This window comes from Hyaloscypha bicolor (assembly GCF_002865645.1).
Source record: "Hyaloscypha bicolor E unplaced genomic scaffold K444scaffold_98, whole genome shotgun sequence".
In the NCBI taxonomy this organism is placed as follows: domain Eukaryota; kingdom Fungi; phylum Ascomycota; class Leotiomycetes; order Helotiales; family Hyaloscyphaceae; genus Hyaloscypha; species Hyaloscypha bicolor.
In genome coordinates this window covers 70,846-87,276 of record NW_020194600.1, presented here as the reverse complement: position 1 = coordinate 87,276, position 16,431 = coordinate 70,846, and the positions used below count along the sequence as shown (strand labels likewise).

The 16,431-nt window shown below is 50.5% G+C and overlaps 6 protein-coding genes across 6 annotated transcripts; 3 read left to right on the top strand and 3 right to left on the bottom strand.

Annotated features, from left to right (window-relative positions):
• The first annotated feature begins 320 nt into the window (after nucleotides 1-320).
• K444DRAFT_436335 (MFS multidrug transporter) lies at nucleotides 321-2,708 on the top strand. Its single transcript, XM_024872806.1, has 9 exons — nucleotides 321-325; nucleotides 376-543; nucleotides 610-710; nucleotides 760-926; nucleotides 982-1,011; nucleotides 1,158-1,296; nucleotides 1,345-1,784; nucleotides 1,842-2,047; nucleotides 2,196-2,708. The coding sequence occupies exons 2-9, from the start codon at nucleotides 499-501 to the stop codon at nucleotides 2,565-2,567; spliced, it is 1,500 nt and encodes a 499-aa protein (XP_024735012.1). The 5' UTR covers nucleotides 321-325; nucleotides 376-498; the 3' UTR covers nucleotides 2,568-2,708.
• Nucleotides 2,709-2,848: 140 nt separating this feature from the next.
• Nucleotides 2,849-6,106, bottom strand: K444DRAFT_532721 (uncharacterized protein; the record flags this gene model as incomplete). The annotated part of the gene is made up of 5 exons (XM_024875098.1): nucleotides 2,849-4,131; nucleotides 4,179-4,271; nucleotides 4,320-4,808; nucleotides 4,859-5,473; nucleotides 5,530-6,106. 5 exons carry the CDS (start codon nucleotides 6,104-6,106, stop codon nucleotides 2,849-2,851), a joined length of 3,057 nt encoding a protein of 1,018 aa, XP_024735011.1.
• A 367-nt stretch (nucleotides 6,107-6,473) lies between these two features.
• K444DRAFT_664617 (uncharacterized protein) lies at nucleotides 6,474-7,655 on the top strand. Its single transcript, XM_024886984.1, has 2 exons — nucleotides 6,474-6,844; nucleotides 6,896-7,655. Exons 1-2 carry the CDS (start codon nucleotides 6,511-6,513, stop codon nucleotides 7,447-7,449), a joined length of 888 nt encoding a protein of 295 aa, XP_024735010.1. The 5' UTR covers nucleotides 6,474-6,510; the 3' UTR covers nucleotides 7,450-7,655.
• Nucleotides 7,648-8,919, bottom strand: K444DRAFT_614354 (uncharacterized protein). The gene is made up of 2 exons (XM_024880522.1): nucleotides 8,538-8,919; nucleotides 7,648-8,420 (listed from the first exon to the last, which is right to left on the bottom strand). The coding sequence occupies exons 1-2, from the start codon at nucleotides 8,811-8,813 to the stop codon at nucleotides 7,680-7,682; spliced, it is 1,017 nt and encodes a 338-aa protein (XP_024735009.1). The 5' UTR covers nucleotides 8,814-8,919; the 3' UTR covers nucleotides 7,648-7,679.
• Nucleotides 8,920-9,096: 177 nt separating this feature from the next.
• On the top strand, nucleotides 9,097-10,520 carry K444DRAFT_631165 (uncharacterized protein; the record flags this gene model as incomplete). The annotated part of the gene is made up of 2 exons (XM_024883321.1): nucleotides 9,097-9,346; nucleotides 9,574-10,520. The coding sequence occupies 2 exons, from the start codon at nucleotides 9,097-9,099 to the stop codon at nucleotides 10,518-10,520; spliced, it is 1,197 nt and encodes a 398-aa protein (XP_024735008.1).
• Nucleotides 10,521-11,285: 765 nt separating this feature from the next.
• K444DRAFT_631164 (uncharacterized protein) lies at nucleotides 11,286-13,989 on the bottom strand (the record flags this gene model as incomplete). Its single annotated transcript, XM_024883320.1, has 2 exons — nucleotides 11,286-12,971; nucleotides 13,129-13,989. 2 exons carry the CDS (start codon nucleotides 13,987-13,989, stop codon nucleotides 11,286-11,288), a joined length of 2,547 nt encoding a protein of 848 aa, XP_024735007.1.
• Nucleotides 13,990-16,431: the final 2,442 nt, after the last annotated feature.

Genomic DNA, 16,431 nt, shown 5'->3' with positions numbered 1-16,431 from the left:
CCCCGGAGTTCCCTTGCAAATCCGTTAACCACTACTGATCATGATTACCTCGCGCTGTCTCACCTTCGACCGTAATCGTATGGTTACCCAATCACCACCCCAGCATAGACTGGAGCTCTCGTCAAAGCCCCGAGAGAGCCAGCGGCAGATCATTCTCAAAGTAATATCATCCACCAGTTCTGCTTGTTCCATCTGTCATTTTGACCCGCTTTTTCGAAGGCCGCGCTGCATCTGCTTTCACGAGATCGTCAGCCAGAGGCCTTTGGTGAAAAAATGGCGTTGTCGAATGCGACATCCGAACCCGATGAGAGGACGGCTTTGCTGAGTGAGAATACACCACAGCCCAATGACCCGTCACTTAGTAATGCCATCAAGCCGGCTGGAAAAGGGAATGTCGATGGAGAGGCGTCGAAGAGCGGTGTTGATAATGGCGGTAATGTTGATGAGGAGGCTGTCGAGGTGACCGAGGACAACCCGCTATTTGAAGGCAACAAAGAAATGAGGAAGAAGCTTTACATTCTTTGTCCTGCGGTGGCTATCGGTGTAAGTTCTCAGCTCATTCGTTCTGGATGTGCAAAGAAGGCGGGGCGGGGTATTAATTGAACGCAGGTTTTCCTCATTGCAGCGGACCAAACTATCATTGTGAGCAGTTATGGACGAATCGGAACGAGCTTAAATGCGCTGAATGATACGTCTTGGATTGCTGCTGCGTTATTGTTCTCTTTCTCGAGGTTGGGTGAGTTTTACTGACGATCTCAGGTACTTCCTTACTCTCACGAGCTTTCAGCCACTTTATGGCAAGCTGAGTGACATATTTGGGCGTAAGCCTTGTCTTTTGTTTGCGTATAGTGTTTTTGGATTAGGTTGTTTATTTTGCGGTCTTGCGAGGAACTTGTGGGAGCTGGTTGCTGCGAGGGCTTTCGCTGGTGAGTATCTATTTCCGTGGAAGCACACGGACATGAAGAAAGCTGACCCGTGTAGGAATCGGTGGCGGCGGGATGACTACCTTGGGTAAGCTTTGCTCTCATAATTCCTTGCTATTTCTGCTATGTGAGCCCATAGTCCGCCAGCGAGCCTACGTGCACATTTGTCCTGACTCCACAACTCCTGAGTTCTCTCTTCAAGTTCAAGAATGTCCCATGCTAATTTAGCCGCAGTAAGCATTTTGTTCAGTGATATCATCCCGTTGAGAGAGAGGGGAACGTGGCAAGGTTATATGAACATTGTCTTTGCTACGGGGTTTGCACTTGGAGGGCCATTGGGTGGGCTGATGGCTGATTCCATTGGATGGAGATGGTGCGAAATTCTTTGATCTAGCTCAAGTACCTTGCTTACATACATTAGGGCATTCCTTGGACAGTTTCCTCTCTCCATTTTTGCAAGTGTCGTGGTCTACTTTGTGCTCGACCTCCCCAAGGCAGAACACTCGCATTGGAGGGAGAAACTTCGCCGTATCGACTTCCTCGGCGCGTTCACTCTTGTACTTGCCGTCTTCTGCCTACTGGTTGGCCTCGACCGAGGAGGTAACGTATCGTGGTCTGATGTCTATGCTATTGTCTTCACGACCATCTCTTTACCACTTCTCGCCCTCTTCGGCTACATCGAAAAGAGAGTCGCCTCCAGCCCTTTCGCACCGGGCCATATCATCTTCGAACGATCTCTATTTGCCAGCTACCTCACAAACTTCTTCGCTATAGCTGCAAACACGGCCTTCCTCTTCTACCTACCACTGTACTTTCAAGCGGTGGATGGAATCACAGCAGCAGGCAGTGGACTCCGTTTGAGTAAGTGTTTCATCCTCAGATAGCAGCAAAGGCAGTACTAACCTGATATGGTGGCAGTCCCTGCGGCCGTTGGCTCCGTCCTTGGCTCTTTGTTTGGCGGGAAGTGGATGCAGAAGACAGGGAAATATTACTGGCTCACGATCATCTCCACCATCATTGCGATCATTGGGAGCACCATCATAACCTTGTGCTCTGGTCTCCTCTTTGATTCCACTTTGGGGATTGTAATTGGGATAACTATCTCTTGTCTTGGCGGCGGAGCGGTACGTGTACTTTCTCGCAGCGAGAATTCCCCATGTGAATTGTTCCTGCCCTCTGGACTTCTCCTTTGGAGTAATGGGCTCATGGAGCAATCGTGTCAACTCCCGAATCTTACTTGTCTGAGGTAGTGCTAACTCCGAGATTAACCAGGTAATTACTACTACGCTCGTTAATGTCATTGCAAATGCGAACCCACAGGATCAGGCAATTGCTACAGCGTGCACGTATCTGTTCCGGTCTCTCGGGAGCGTGGTTGGGGTTTCTATGGCTGCTACGGTTGTCCAGCAGACTCTCAGAACGCAGCTAAGGGCGAGTCTGAAGAGTGGAAAAGACGCCGACAAGATTGTAGAGAGAGTGAGGCAAAGCCTAGACTACATCAAGGAGTTGGAACCCCATACCAGGGAGATTGTAGTTCGATGTTACCAGGAGGCTGAGAATGCTGCTTTCGGGGCGTCGGTTCTTTTTATTTGTGGGTCCTTGATATGTGTGTGCTTTATCAGGGAGAAGAAATTAAGTAGATAGGCCGAGCATGTGAGTTAGCCCATAGATAGATTAGATTAGATATACTCATAGTCGAACTGCAAGTTGAATGTGCTCCAAATCTACAATAATTGGGGGTATATCCTCGCAACTCCGGTTTGCTCAACTTGATTACTCCTCAACGCCTGATAGACTGATGAAATCCAAAATGCGCACAGTGTAGAATTGGAGTCCTCAATCAGTCCATGACGCGGAGGACTCGAAGCACAAACGTGGGCCAAATCTTATGTAGCCCCCAATCATTAACGGCGCTGATACCTCTCTCAAACGCTTTTGGTCTGCCGGCTTGCATTTGCATTGCACTGACACCTGCATTCCGGGACCGGACACTCATTATGGCGTCTGAACCAATCCACCGAGTGGTCCATATGCATAACATGTTTGCATTTCAGACAGAAGGTTGGGAAGTTAGCCATTCGACGAACTTCGGCGTTGATAGACTGCTCAGGGCGATTAGAGCGAGGAACGCCAACGATCTCCATGCACACAGCACAGCGAGATAGATGAGAGCCGCATCGAGGACAGCAGAGACCAGCATTAATGCCAGTGGCAGCGAGGGGGTTCCGAGGATCAACCGTCGTTGAACCAGGGAAGGAACCAGAGGTTGAACCTGCACCAGAGTTTCCGAGATCGTTGGCGGCATTGGCATCACAGTTGAGGCAGCGGATGGTTACCTGTCGCGGTGGCGGTTTGATCACTGGAAGGCCGTCTCGCAGTCGACTCTTGATTGTTGATTGTTGCTCAAACTTGACTCTGAAAATGTACTTCTTGTGTCGTTGGAGAAAGTCCTTGTAGGCTTCACGCCAGGCATCGCAACGAATATCGTTGATATAACGAGGGTAGCAGAATGACATGATGAGGATTGGCGTCTGGTAGTCCCCGAACTTCTCAATACGCTTTGCCAGAATATCTACCATGTTGTCGGTGATGCCAGCCAAGACGACTCCCTCAATGTCGCCATTCCGAGATGCTTCTTCCATTTGGATCGAGAGCCAGTCCGTGAGTTTGTCATCGTCAAAATGTCGCAGTGCAACTCCAACACGATCACGGAGTGGAAGTCCTGCTTCATCAGCAATGACTGCCCAATCGCCCGTCGTGATATAGCCATAAATTGCGCGTAAATATGGATCTTCGGCCATTTCAGGATGATTTCCAAGAGCTTTCCCCCATTCAACTTGATCAAGTTCCAGAGAAGCAGTACTTTGAAGCTTGATATCCAGTGCCATAGCAACGAATAATAGATCTGTTCCACCCCGCTTCAAAATTTCTACTGCACGTTTGGGGATTCCTTCGAATAGAGCCCAGGCAGCCGCAGTTGTGTATTTCTTTTGCTCTTCCAAAACGTCAAGATCGCTGTCAAGCTCATCAACCGTTTTGCTAAGACCACAAATTGCAAGGCATAGCTGCCTGTGATGCGGCCTTGCAGTGACGACACCTTGGAAATGGGGTCGACTGGCTTGCTTATTGATATTTCCAATGAGACGTTCCCATTGAGATGTGTCGGGAATCACAGTGCTATCAATTAACCGGGAGTGTGCCTTCTCCCCTATCGAAATGTTAGCAGAGACAAACAAAATCGATCAGAAGTCCCACCAAGCACATTCATCCATATCGTATAAACGCCCATGTAGCTGAGGTCGAGAGGCCTACAGACCATTGTATCATCTTGTGCTGCTTCATGGGCGCCTGCATGAACCTTAAGCATGTAAGTTTCAAGAACTTGGGATGACTCACCTTGAATCCATTCCCAAGTATCTTGTAGCCATTGATCATCAGTAGCTATCCTTTTGTTGATTTTGCAGTCGAATAGATAGCCATCGAGTGCCCGACGTAACATAATATGGTCAAGGAGCCCGCTTCTAGGCTTCTTTGATCGAGTGAGACCAAGCGTTGAGTAATGCAATTGATCATGCACCTCTCTGTTGGTGTATAGCTGAGTGGAGGTTGACAATTGCGACGTTGATATGCTGGCGTTGCTCAAAAAATGGCTCTGGCTCAATTCCAAATCTATGGAGGAAGCAAGGTCAACTATAGGGTTTTCTGAGGACCGCAATGACTTCTTGATCGCGGCGTTCAAGAGAGTTTGGCTTCTCGGGGAATGGAATTTCGCAGGCCCAAAAACCGCAACATTCAGTTTTGTAGCGGCTGCGAACAACGGCCCACGTATTTTCACTCCCTCCGAAGCGTCTTCGAAGGTCATCAGAGTTATGTAAGGGTCTTCGACTAATCAAATTTAGTAAGAAATACTGCGATAACTCTGAACTCAGACTTACGGCGATGCGGTGGCTTCCAAGGAACCAATTGTGAAAGCTGGTTGGTAGACTCCATGGGCATCTGAAGAATTTCGAAGTCTCCATTCGCCCTTAGAGCAACAACACGAGTTTGAAGGTCCGATGTTCCAAGATTGAGCCAATCGAAAGACACGATTCGATGCTCGTACTTTCTCTTATGACCTGGATCAAAGAACGCATACTCAAGGTCAAACGAACTCTTGGCCTCTAGCAGCTCTGGACTTATATGGAGATCATCCGAGGAACCCGGATCAATAAACTCTCTTTTTGTCTGAAATACCTGAAGTTGGCCAGCACTTGAAAGAACTCCAAGAGCGCCGCGTTCTTCCCGAGAATATCGTAGTTGCTTGATGTAGGTGCTTTTCTCAACATCGATCGCACGATCAAGTTTAAGAGCTGCACCCCAAGGGACTTCTTCTTGATCGAATGACTCTAGATACACGGTGGAAGCAGCAGACCGGCTCGAAGCACGACGATCCCAAACGACGAGCCCTGGCTGATCAAGAGTAGACGAGGCAAAATAGTTGGTGTCGGTGTAGTCAATAGCGATGTTGTTACAACACCGGGTTTGAAAGTTGATTACACTCGAGCTTGGGTCTATACTTTTTAGTTCTAGTTCTTGAGTTTAAATGGTATATGGGATTGATACTAACCTCTGAGGTCATGAATCCGGACACTCTGGTTCTTGACTCCAACGACAAGAGTTTGTGGCTGGTCTTCAAAAAAACGGATCGCAGTTATGGAAACACTAGCTTCAAGCTTCTTCCCCGGCTCTAGGTTCATGGTTGGGACGTTCCACCCTTTCTTATTCGGATCCAAGCCTGCTAGACGCCGGTTGATATCCCAAATTTGCAAGCACGAATCATTGCGTACTCGGTCAAGGCCAACGGCAAGTAGTCCAGTGGTGTTGAAGGTCACAGACTGGCAAGGCCGTTGCAATTTGAGAGGGAGCGTAAGAGAGGCATTCGAGTTATCGTCCACCCTCAAGAGATGTACCTCTCCCTGGCCAGTCCCAACCGCCACAAGTCCTCGGTTTACTGGAGACCAGTCGTAGGTGTTGATAGCTGGAAATTCCGTATGCTTAGACACTTTCTCATAGTCAAAGTGGCCAGGCTGAGCAAGGCCAGTAGCTTCATAAAGTTGAATAACCCTGTTGTTGAGATTGAAGACCATGAACTCGTCAAGGGAGAGGTTGGGTGACCACCTGATAATTCCTTCATTTCGGTCCATCGTTTCAATGTGGCTAGTATGGTTATGCTCTGGTCCCGTTCAACGACGCTCACAACAACCCTAGAAGCATCTGCCTCTCACTTGGTCCTGAGTCCACACACCATTGGAATAGCACTATAGTCTGAGTCTGGTGAAGTCCCAGGTCGATATGGAGTTCGATTTTTCTACTCCAGTACTCAAGTCACGATGCGAGTTTGATTAAACAAGGAGGCGGATATGTCCACAGACACGTCTGAAAAGAAATAGTGTTGGTCGTCTTCTTCATCCCATCTAATATCACGTGGTTCAATGGGCGGTGAGATTCTGCCGACGCTAAGGTTAGTGACTTCAAATGTGAAAATGCTACAAAATTACCGAGAGTTCTCTGCAGGAACTCTAAACTCTAGCAGAGCACACCTTTGGTCATGAAGAGGAAATATCAGGAAGCAACCCCCCAAGAGGCGGTTCACGCATCACGGCAATCCCAAGTCTATGGCAACCCTTCAAAACCAGCAAAGAAACCCCGCAGATTCGAGCCTCCAGTTCAGAGAAAGCAAGCGCATGCATCAAGCGTGAATGCCATAAAGAAGAGAGTCCGCGATGTGACGAGGAAACTGGAGCGTGCAGAAGATCTACCAGCAGATGTGCGAGCAGAAGATGAACGGGCACTGGCCGCATACCAGCAAGAACTGGCATCTGCACAGGCAGAGAAGACTAGACAAAAGATGATTAAGAAGTATCACATGGTTCGTTTCTTCGGTAAGTCAGTGAGCTCGAAGACGGTAGATCCTACTGATCGATTTATTGCAGAGCGTCAGAAAGCTACGAGATTACTGAAAAAGCTGCGGAAATGTTTACTGGCTGCCGAATCAACAGAAGAAGTCGAGACATTGAAGGCTCAGATGCACGTAGCTGAAGTCGACCTCAACTACACCCAATACTGTCCCCTCAGCGAGGTTTATGTCAGCCTTTATCCTCCGAAGGCCTCGTCTCCTAATGATCCGGATTCTTCGAAGGAGGTTGAATCGAAGCCGAAGCCACCAATGTGGGGCGAGGTGGAGAAATGCATGGAGGACGGGACTCTCAATCGTTTGAGAAACAGGATATCAGTTGGCCCGGCTCAAGTCTCGAAATCTTTGGAGAGAAAACCAATAAAGGCGAAACCACAACCCCCTCCGGTGGACATGACTGGAATGAATCGGAGGGAAAGGAGGAGTCAACGCGAGGCTAAGGATTCCAGGACTAAGAACAAGTCCATGGCATTTGCGAAGAACGAAGCATTCGGTGCTTTGCAAAATGCAACGGGCAATGAGAATGCTGGCCAGGCTGATGATGACAGTGATGGTGGTTTCTTTGAGCAGTGAGGAAGAGAATGGACGGTCATGGAAAGCATTGCTCGGCGTTAACGTGTTTCATGATACCCTGGTATAGCATTTAAGTAAAAGGACAAGGCTTTTAAAAACTCTCTGGGCATCCCGTGTTCACGATCTGAATAAGCTCATGGTAGCTGATAATCATCGATTGCAAGTGCACTAGACACTCTCACACAAGCTGAAGCATTATGGGTTCGATGAGATTTCATTCTTGATAGAGTCTATGATCCATTTGCTTCTTGGGGGTCTTCTCCAAATGATCTGTCCGGAGCTCTTATGAACTTTCCCTTCCCCTTTGCATCGATTTTCGCAAGTTTCTCCTTGCCATTTGGCACAGGCCCTTTTCCGTGCGGCGGCTTCTTGTTCCTTAAATTATGGGGCAGCTCTCTAACCTGCTCACCATTGTCCCAGAGGATGCCAATGTCCTGCTTTCTGCCTTCGACTCTTTTCCAGTATTTCGTACCCAGAATGCCATTCTCATCACCCTCCGTCAGGAGGACGCCGTTCTCGCTGATCCACCACAAAACTCCTCCGTCTTCCAGACTTTTTTTGATGTCGACGTAAATCAGCAGCTCGGCGTCATTTCTCATGCCACTGATAACTCCTTGCTTCTCTTCTGGTAAACCTGTGCTGAAATGGATATGATTCCGGCTCATCTTTTTCAGACCGCCTGAAGCGAGAATAGCTTGATACACACCGAAATACGTTCCGTGTACCACAACATCCGGAAGGTTGCCAGCCTCAATGGTGATGGGGACGAGCAGGGCTGCTGAGTCGACGGCTATGCTATGACCTTGGTTTGCTCGTATAACCCAGTCGGAAGGGGTTTCGGATTTTGGATCAGGAGGGGGGTTCAGTGATGGGTTCGGCTTCATGGAGAATCGTTGCTTAGCGTTATCTGTTGTGGCTATTTGGATATCCTCGAATGTAATGTGCAGTGACTTCAGACGTTGCCATTGCATCTGGAGAATATCAATTGGCATCCTGTTCAAGAAGGTGCACGTGATAATCACGTGATATTGACAATGAGCTTCAACGAGAGGCCCTGTCACTGGATAAATATGGAATCGAATACTCACAACTTGGTCTACCCTCGCAAACCCTTCCGGATCGAGTTTCAGGCCAACATCCACAGCGGCATGCCTCAGTAACTTCGACAGGGCCTTAGAGATGGCGACCTCCCTATTCATCTCTCCCCCGCCACTTCCTCCAGCTCTATTTCCTCTGCTTCCGCTGCCACCGCTTCCCCCAGCTTTTGGCCGGCCTCCTCGTGCACCTCGCTTTCCTCCCCGATCTGTGAGATCCAGCTCCTCTGCCATGTGTATGAAATCTTCCCCACTTCTAGAAGCAGCCATTCTGGTTGTGCTCTTGTCGTTGATTTGGTAGCCGTATGTTCTGGAGAAAGGGTAGTATGTAGAAGAGTTCTTGATAGCTGAAAAGACGAAAAACGATCTGTTGAGCATAATGTGTGAAGAGGAGAGAGCTTTTTATGAATGATCTCGCTTAAGTGTGTGCTGCCCTTCAGCCCTGCCTGAGTCACCGGCACGACATCTCAACTTCGACAAACGATGAAACCAACTCAAACATCAGCACAGCCCTCATGGCAAGGCTCTCTTGCTACGAGAACAGCCTCATACCATGGCTGCCAATCTACCATACGAGGTCAAGAGATTAATCTACGGTTATGTCGACATCGAGGCTTTGAAGTCATTGCGCCTAGTGTCAACTTCGTGGGCTGTGGTCGGACTGGAAACGTTGCTACTTCCCTGCTTCACCATCAAGTCGTATTCTCTCGATATTCCGCGGCTTATCAGTATTGGAGCCAGCCCAAATGTGTCACGTCAAGCGGCCAGAGTCATCAGGAAGGTCAAATTTTACAGCAGTGTAGGTTCATGTTTCTCCACGCACAAAGACCCCGTTCCCATATGTTACCGGTGATGTGTACTTTCTAGCCGTGCTTTCAGCATGAAAAGCTTGAAAAGCAATATTTTCAATCTACGAAAATGCTCCTTATTCGGCATTGCTAATCAGAGAAACTTAAGGATTGGGATGCGGACTATTTGCGATCTATAGTTTGCTCTCGTCATTCGCATCTGAGTCACTATGAAATCATAGACTTTGTCCCTACGCGAGAGGAGCAGGAGGCACTGGAAGAACTTGATGCTATTATCGAGCGAAGGCATCTCGATGATGAGCAAGAGCGGGACAGAGATTCGCTGATCCGTGCCTTTCGACAGGCACCTCAAGTCACCACGCTCGATGTGGTGTGCCCCAATCCCTTCAAGCACCGTATTCTGAGAAAAGTATGGGAAGAGTATAACATGGAAACTTATCGGTCACTCCAAAGTCAACGGGGATCGAGCCAATTGGTGGACATCCTAGCTGCGGCAAAACAGGCAGGGTTGGAGATCCAGCACATGGGCCATGATCAGCTCACTTCGTTCTTTTTCAGCGGCGAAGAGGACCTAGTGACTCCGGATATTTATGGATATCTCAACGGATTGAAGTCCCTTAACCTGACCATATGCGATCAGCCGCAAGAGTTCCTCTCAAATGGCATCGCCAGCACCCGGCTCCGCAAGAGGATTTCAGCATCCCCGAATCTGGAAAACATCTACCTCAAGTTTGAATTGCTCCTGCCTGTCCCGCTCGACTTCCTCCCGCAAACCCCGCCATGCCCAACCAAATTGCATACACTTTCACTTTCTGGAGTGAGTATGGATACAGCCCAATTCTTCTCCTTCCTTGGAAGGCAGGTAGATTCTCTGAGACGTCTATCTATCCTGGGAGAGTTGGTGGACGGAAGTTGGAAGGCGTTCCTCGAAGCAATAAGAGATAAGTTCGGCTCTACTCTAGAGAAGTTCCAGGTCTCAGGGGTTTTGAAATCACTGGAAGCGGATGGCGAGACATGGATGCTGTTACCGATCTACAAGGCGGATTGGACAGACTTTTATTCGACGTTTCGTGATACAAGGAGGACAAAAGATCTTGAAGACTTTGTGCTTAGAGGCGGGGATTGGCCAATGACGAAAGAGGATGACATCTCGAGCCTGCTGACTTGAATGATAAATCAAAATCACCAGCCCTCTTGAAAGTCTTCGTAATCCTGTTCCAATTCAGACTTTGTTGTGCACAGTAGGAGTTGGAACTGGAGACCACAAAGGGAGCCGATATCTTCCGACCAGCACAAATGCGTGTTATTAGTCTCTGCCACGGACTCAGAAGTGACTAAATGATGCACATGAAATCAAATTCCGTTCTAGGCTGCCTGACTTCTCCGGCTTTCATGATACTCCCTTCACTTCTGTTCACTCCTCCGCCCAGCGCTTGCTTTCTCAACTCAATGCCGATTTTGATGACGGAGAGACAAAGGATGGAAAAGGGTGTCACTTGACGAGCGAGGAGAAAGGGTGCAAATGTCAAGCATCGAGCACGCTCGGGGCAAATGCGAATTGCGCCTCAAACTGTTATACATTCATGGTTCCTCTCCGTAGACACGCACCTCCCAAACTCCATATCTAGCTACAATGCAAAGCAATGGGAAAGCTATATCCACCGTTTCATGAGCGGGTAGTGTTACAGGCCTTGAAAGGCTAGCGGATGCAAAGGCACGCAAGTAGCAATATTTACAGCGAGAGCATTCTCATAGTGTTCGCTATTGCGTCCGTGATACGTTTCATCGTGCCATCGTTGAACCATGTCTTGGGTATCTCAAAGTGCCCCTTCCCAATGTTGGCGAAAACAAACTGTGAAAAGACGCTCCAATGTAGGCGCTGCCGATTCCAAAACTCCAGATCGTGATGTTGTACAAATATAATGATTTGAGATCATTGGTACCCATTTTGCTGTCCGGCAGATGAGTCGTTTGATGTAGGCTGTCTCCTTCGATTTAGGCTACCTGTTCTTCCTAATGGAAAGCCTTGGCCAATTGACGATTTTCTTTGTCCACGATCCTCAGCCAATCTTCCCACAACACTGGTGGTGTCTCTCTCAGGTGTTGACCGGTCCAGGTATTTTCTGCCTCCTAAACTCGAGACCGGCGGCGTTGGGGGGACACTATTGTTCGTGAGATTTGTTGATGTGTAATGCCTCCTGACCGGCAAAGAAGACTGCACAGAAGCTGACTTCTCGGGAAGCGGTTGTTGAGAAGTGTACTCTCTCGGAGAGTTTCTGATCCTTCCAAGCTCAGTAACTGCTCTAGAAGGTGCGCGGAACCGGGTATCGTCTTCCTCTTCAGGTTCCTCAGTGCCGCCACGTCGACTTCGAAGGAGCAATGATGTTCGACGTCCAGCCATCGAACTCTGAGTAGGAGTACCGGCTTCTGAAGGTGCGTGACGAGGGCTTGGTAATGCACTCGTCGCAAGAAGGCTACTTCGTCGTGCCTCTAGACGACTCAGAGCTCTTGGACTGGATTTCACCCTGGTAAGATCAGTCGTTACCAGTTGGCGCTGGTTGTTGGCTGTTTCTGGGTTGACACGAAGTTCATTATCACGGCTGGTCGGCTGCAACGCAACTTGATTGACAACAGGCATGCTCTGCTCAGTCTTTCCTTCGGACAATGCCAGACACAACTCCGTTAAGCTTCGGCACATACTGTCGGCTTTCCGACGAACCTGTCGATCTGAGACCGAAGATGTTCCTCCAATGGTGGACTGTGAGCTTGAGATGGGTCCAGGCTGGCCAGAGCTTCCCATCATAGACGCGATCGCTAGAGCGTCCGCGGCAGTGGCCTCCAAGGCTTTATATACCTCGGTGCTCAGTAATGGTTTGGATTTCGCAAGAGCTGCATGAAGGAGTGGGTGAGCCTCGGCAGGCTTATCAGTTGGGACAGCTTCCGTTGGCGAGATGCTATTTCCTCGTCCCCTCTTTGGGGATGAGGACATGGTGGTGACGGTCGTAGTTGCAGTGGGCGGTCGTTCGTTGGAGGCACGAGACATTGCAGCTCCAGATGTGGCCGGTAACTTTCCTGTTAACTCAAGTCTATGTATACGTGACTTGAGGTCTTCTAACTCGTCCCAGACAGTGGATGGAGCTGTTGTTGATACAGTAGACTCTGTTCCTTCTGCTGCACGGGGTGTCTCAGGGGTGTCAGGCACGTCCATTGTACGCGAGACCAGAGGTGACGAATTGTAAGTTCGAGGGGTCGAATATGACAGATTCGATTGGCGGTATGAGGAGGTGCGTGAAGGTGGTGCGGCGTCTGGGGCAGAGGGTCTGCGTCCACCATAAGGCGTCTGTGATTCCGGGGATATCTCTCTACTTCCCAGCCCCCTTGGAGTGGTGGGGGTAGATCGAGAGTTCGCAGCAAAGTATCGGCTTCTATTGATATCATCGAGCGCAGAAGGGCGGTCCCTGGCAGCTGGACGATAAGTCAATGCCTGAGAAATGCCCTCTTGCTCGTCGACCAGACGAGAACCATTGAGACTCTCATTATCAGAGCCACGGCGACGAGATATCGAGGGCTGGTACTGATTGCTTGAAGGTGGGAGAGATGCGCGATGTCCGATTCGGGACTAGAGATAATGTGTTAATGAGATTAAAGCCACAAGATGTACATGGCTTCAGATCTAGGTTGAAACTTGAAGAAGGAAAGTGTGGGGTGCTGAAGCAGGATCATCCTCCTCGCAGATCTCGGAATCGTGAATGTGGGATATAAATATGGGAACCTACCCTTCTGCTATCGGAGCGGCTCAGACCATCTCCATTCGTGTTGCTGGCCTGTCGCGCCAACTCCTCCTCCCTCGCTGCTCGTAGAAATAAATCACTATCATCGCTATTGTGCTCGTCCTGCTCGGTCTGGTTTGGGTTCCTTGGTGAATTCTCAAACCCGTCCAGCGCTCTCAGCGTACTGTCCGGATCCATCGAAGTGCGGCGCGCAGTCATCTCGACGCTTTTGCGTGTCGAAGGCTTAAAGCCACGAATGGGTTTGATGAGAGGTCTTCCTGGCGCGCTGTCTGCAACGGGGCGTGATGTTTGTGGTTGTGCGGAAACCTGCGGCGGGTGTTCCTCGTCACCGTCGCCGTCACCGGTGGAAATCGACTGCTGCTGTGCGACCCAGTCGGTGGTGGAAGAGCTGCTCGAGTTCTCGACTTTGTACGATCGCTGGGTAATCATTGCTCTGGGCGGCCCCTTCCCAACGTCCCTGCTGACATTTCTTGCCTTTTGTGCTCTGGGCGTGGAGGTCGGCGCCGGTTGAATGGACGACTCGAGAGCGCCAGGAATGCTGGGATAGGGAAGCGTCTGCGGTCGTGCCTTGGGAGGATCGCGCTTTTGGGGAGTCGAGATGGTGCTCGCAGAATGGGTGCGGTTGTGCACGGTATCTTTAGCAGAAGGAGGTTTTATGAGGTTGCTGGTGGTAGAACTAGCTGGCTCGTTGCTGGGCCGTGAAGCCTGTACCTGGAGTTTATCGTGGCCGTGCATCGCTCTAGGTGAGACCGAAACGACCGGGCCTGTCGTCTTGATATCCAGGAAGCGGTACGAGGGCAATCTCGAAGCTGTGTGCTCTCTGAGAGCTTCTGGAGGCACCTCCATTGTGCTCTACGGAGGACTGGCCTGGCCAGAAGATGGGGAGGGCAAGCAGGCGGGAGGGGCTTCACGGGGTTTTGACAGGAATGGAATGCGGTTCAATATAGATGGGCCAATTTTGTTATCATTTCTTCGGGACCAAAGCGCAAAACGCCCATGCATGGATTCAACACTGATCACACCTAACGGCTGGCGGAAAGTCGCAACGGAATCCTTAGATGCTCCAAAAGAAAGACTTAGAGAGACGCCGTTGCAGGATCCAGGCATGGGCCCCAACGCATCTGACATTATCCGTAGCTCCATGGAAGGAGAGGAGCTGGAAGATTTGTGCTTTAACTATACAAGTCTGGTGGAGACGCTGTCGTCGAATTGGTGCTGCGAAGTGCTGGCCTTGGACATCTCTTCACCGCAAGGTCCTGTGTGGCGCTGCACCCACGGACGGACCAGAACCAGAGTCTCCAAAACTCTCCTTCTGAAACAGCCTACAAATATCTGCAGATCCTCATTGTTCAGAACTTCAGACGCCTCTCTGCTGGTTGACATCACAAGCATCCTGCAGTCTGTACTGTAGCATTGAATTCCAAAAACTCAGGGGCTCGGCATCCATTTCGACCTGCATTAGAGGAGGGGTTTCGACCCTTGCGGTTGCTAGCACGCCCCGGCCGGCCACGTTATTATTCCCGCCCAGATCTTCACGAGGTTTCGTCGTCCAAGCCTCCCCCTAGCTTGCACTGCTCGAAATGAAGCGATGGGTGTCGAGGAACAGAGGAACAGGAGGCAGCCGGAACCTCGGAGACATGCTGAAGAACTCAAGAATGTGATGACAATTACTGCGGGCGGGAGTAACGGCCGGCCGCCATGGGTTGAGACAACAAACATATCACACCCAACTTGCTTTTCCTAAGGTATATACATATCCCCCAACCACTGGAGCCGGGGTTCTGCAGACGATCGAGAAACTCGGCCGGAGGTGCGTGACGAAGAATTCTGCCCCACGTATTTCGTCTTTGCCGCATGCAAGACCACAAGTCGTGCATCTCAACGATGCTGGGGCGTCTGGCGAATTGGCCAATCGTTGCCGGCACTCGGGAGAGGTCGCTCATCAGTTGGCTGCAGCGACGAGAGGCTGCCCACAATGAATTTCATTTCAATCATTACCGTGCTGACCTGGCCCGAGCTGTCTGACCATCAGAGTGTTTGGAGAGAGCAGGCTGCAGACGAAAGGTTCAGAGCACTGCCATCTGAATCGGGGGGCACGGGGCGACGAATTGTATCTCCTGGGGCCGAAAACATTGATTCGAAACTACTCCAAGAAACTCTCCGCCTAAGGGACTTTCAGTTTATTACTGTAGCTTTCAGCCTCACTTTGGAGAGATGACGGCCTGACTGCCTGGCGGGGGACGACTTGAGCAACGTGAACAACGGGTCATGGCAGGAGATGGGTTGAGAGTTTATGCATTGTTGGGGCTCTCCACGGCCTGCACACTCGCAGCCTCGCTCTGATCAAAGCGTCATTGTTAAATGATGAGACGAACGCGGGGGCACGCAATCATGCTTGCGGGCCTTAACAATGCCGGCAAGCAAGGAGAAGCCATATTTATTTATATTTATCAGAGTGCCACCAAGGGGCGGTGGCACACACGTGACGAAAGAAAAGGGGGGGCCGCTGCTCTTCAATATGCCAAGCCCAGGCCTCGTCCCAGTCCTAGTCCCAGTCCCAGTCCCATGCCCGCTTCGAGGTGCCATCTCGGCTTGACCTGCTTGGACGATTCTTGCGGGGCCACACTGGTTGACTGCGCTAGTAACTGACTGACTGGCTGGCTGGCCACTCCTGGGCTCAGTTCTAAAAACGTCCTTAGCTTCGTTTCAGCTTGTCGAGGGTTTGATCGACTCGCCCCAATCAGCGTCCTGCGGAACATGCATCGCACGCTTCACTCTCCGCCAGGCATTCTGCTCCAGTTTTCAGGCCGCATTGTGTTCTGAGGGTGAGGGTGAGGGTGAGGGCGAGGGCGAGGGCGAGGGCGAGAGAGAGCGGGCACCAGAGCGAGGGCCTCTCTGGCCTCTCATGTTCACTCCACTCCGAGCTCCACTACCCACCACCCATCCATTCTCCGTTGATCATCAACGTCAAATTTTTCTTCTCTTCCTCCTCCTCCTCCTCCGCCTCTTCCTCCTCCTCCTCCTCCCCCTCCCCCTCCCCGCTCCTCCTCTTCGCTCCCATTGCCCTCGCCGACTCCATCTCTCAAGGATGGTTCTCTGACCCCGTCGCTCTCGCCTTCCGGCACCACCATCGCCCTCTCCTCTCTATTCTCTGTTCCTTGCAGCTACGAGTCGACCGGTCGCAAAGCACTACTCTGCCCCTTTGTCCGCTTCCGAATCCTTCGAGAGGAACCAACCCAACGAAGCAAGCTTGAATAATTGTTTTGGGCGGAACGCGGCGCCTCTCGC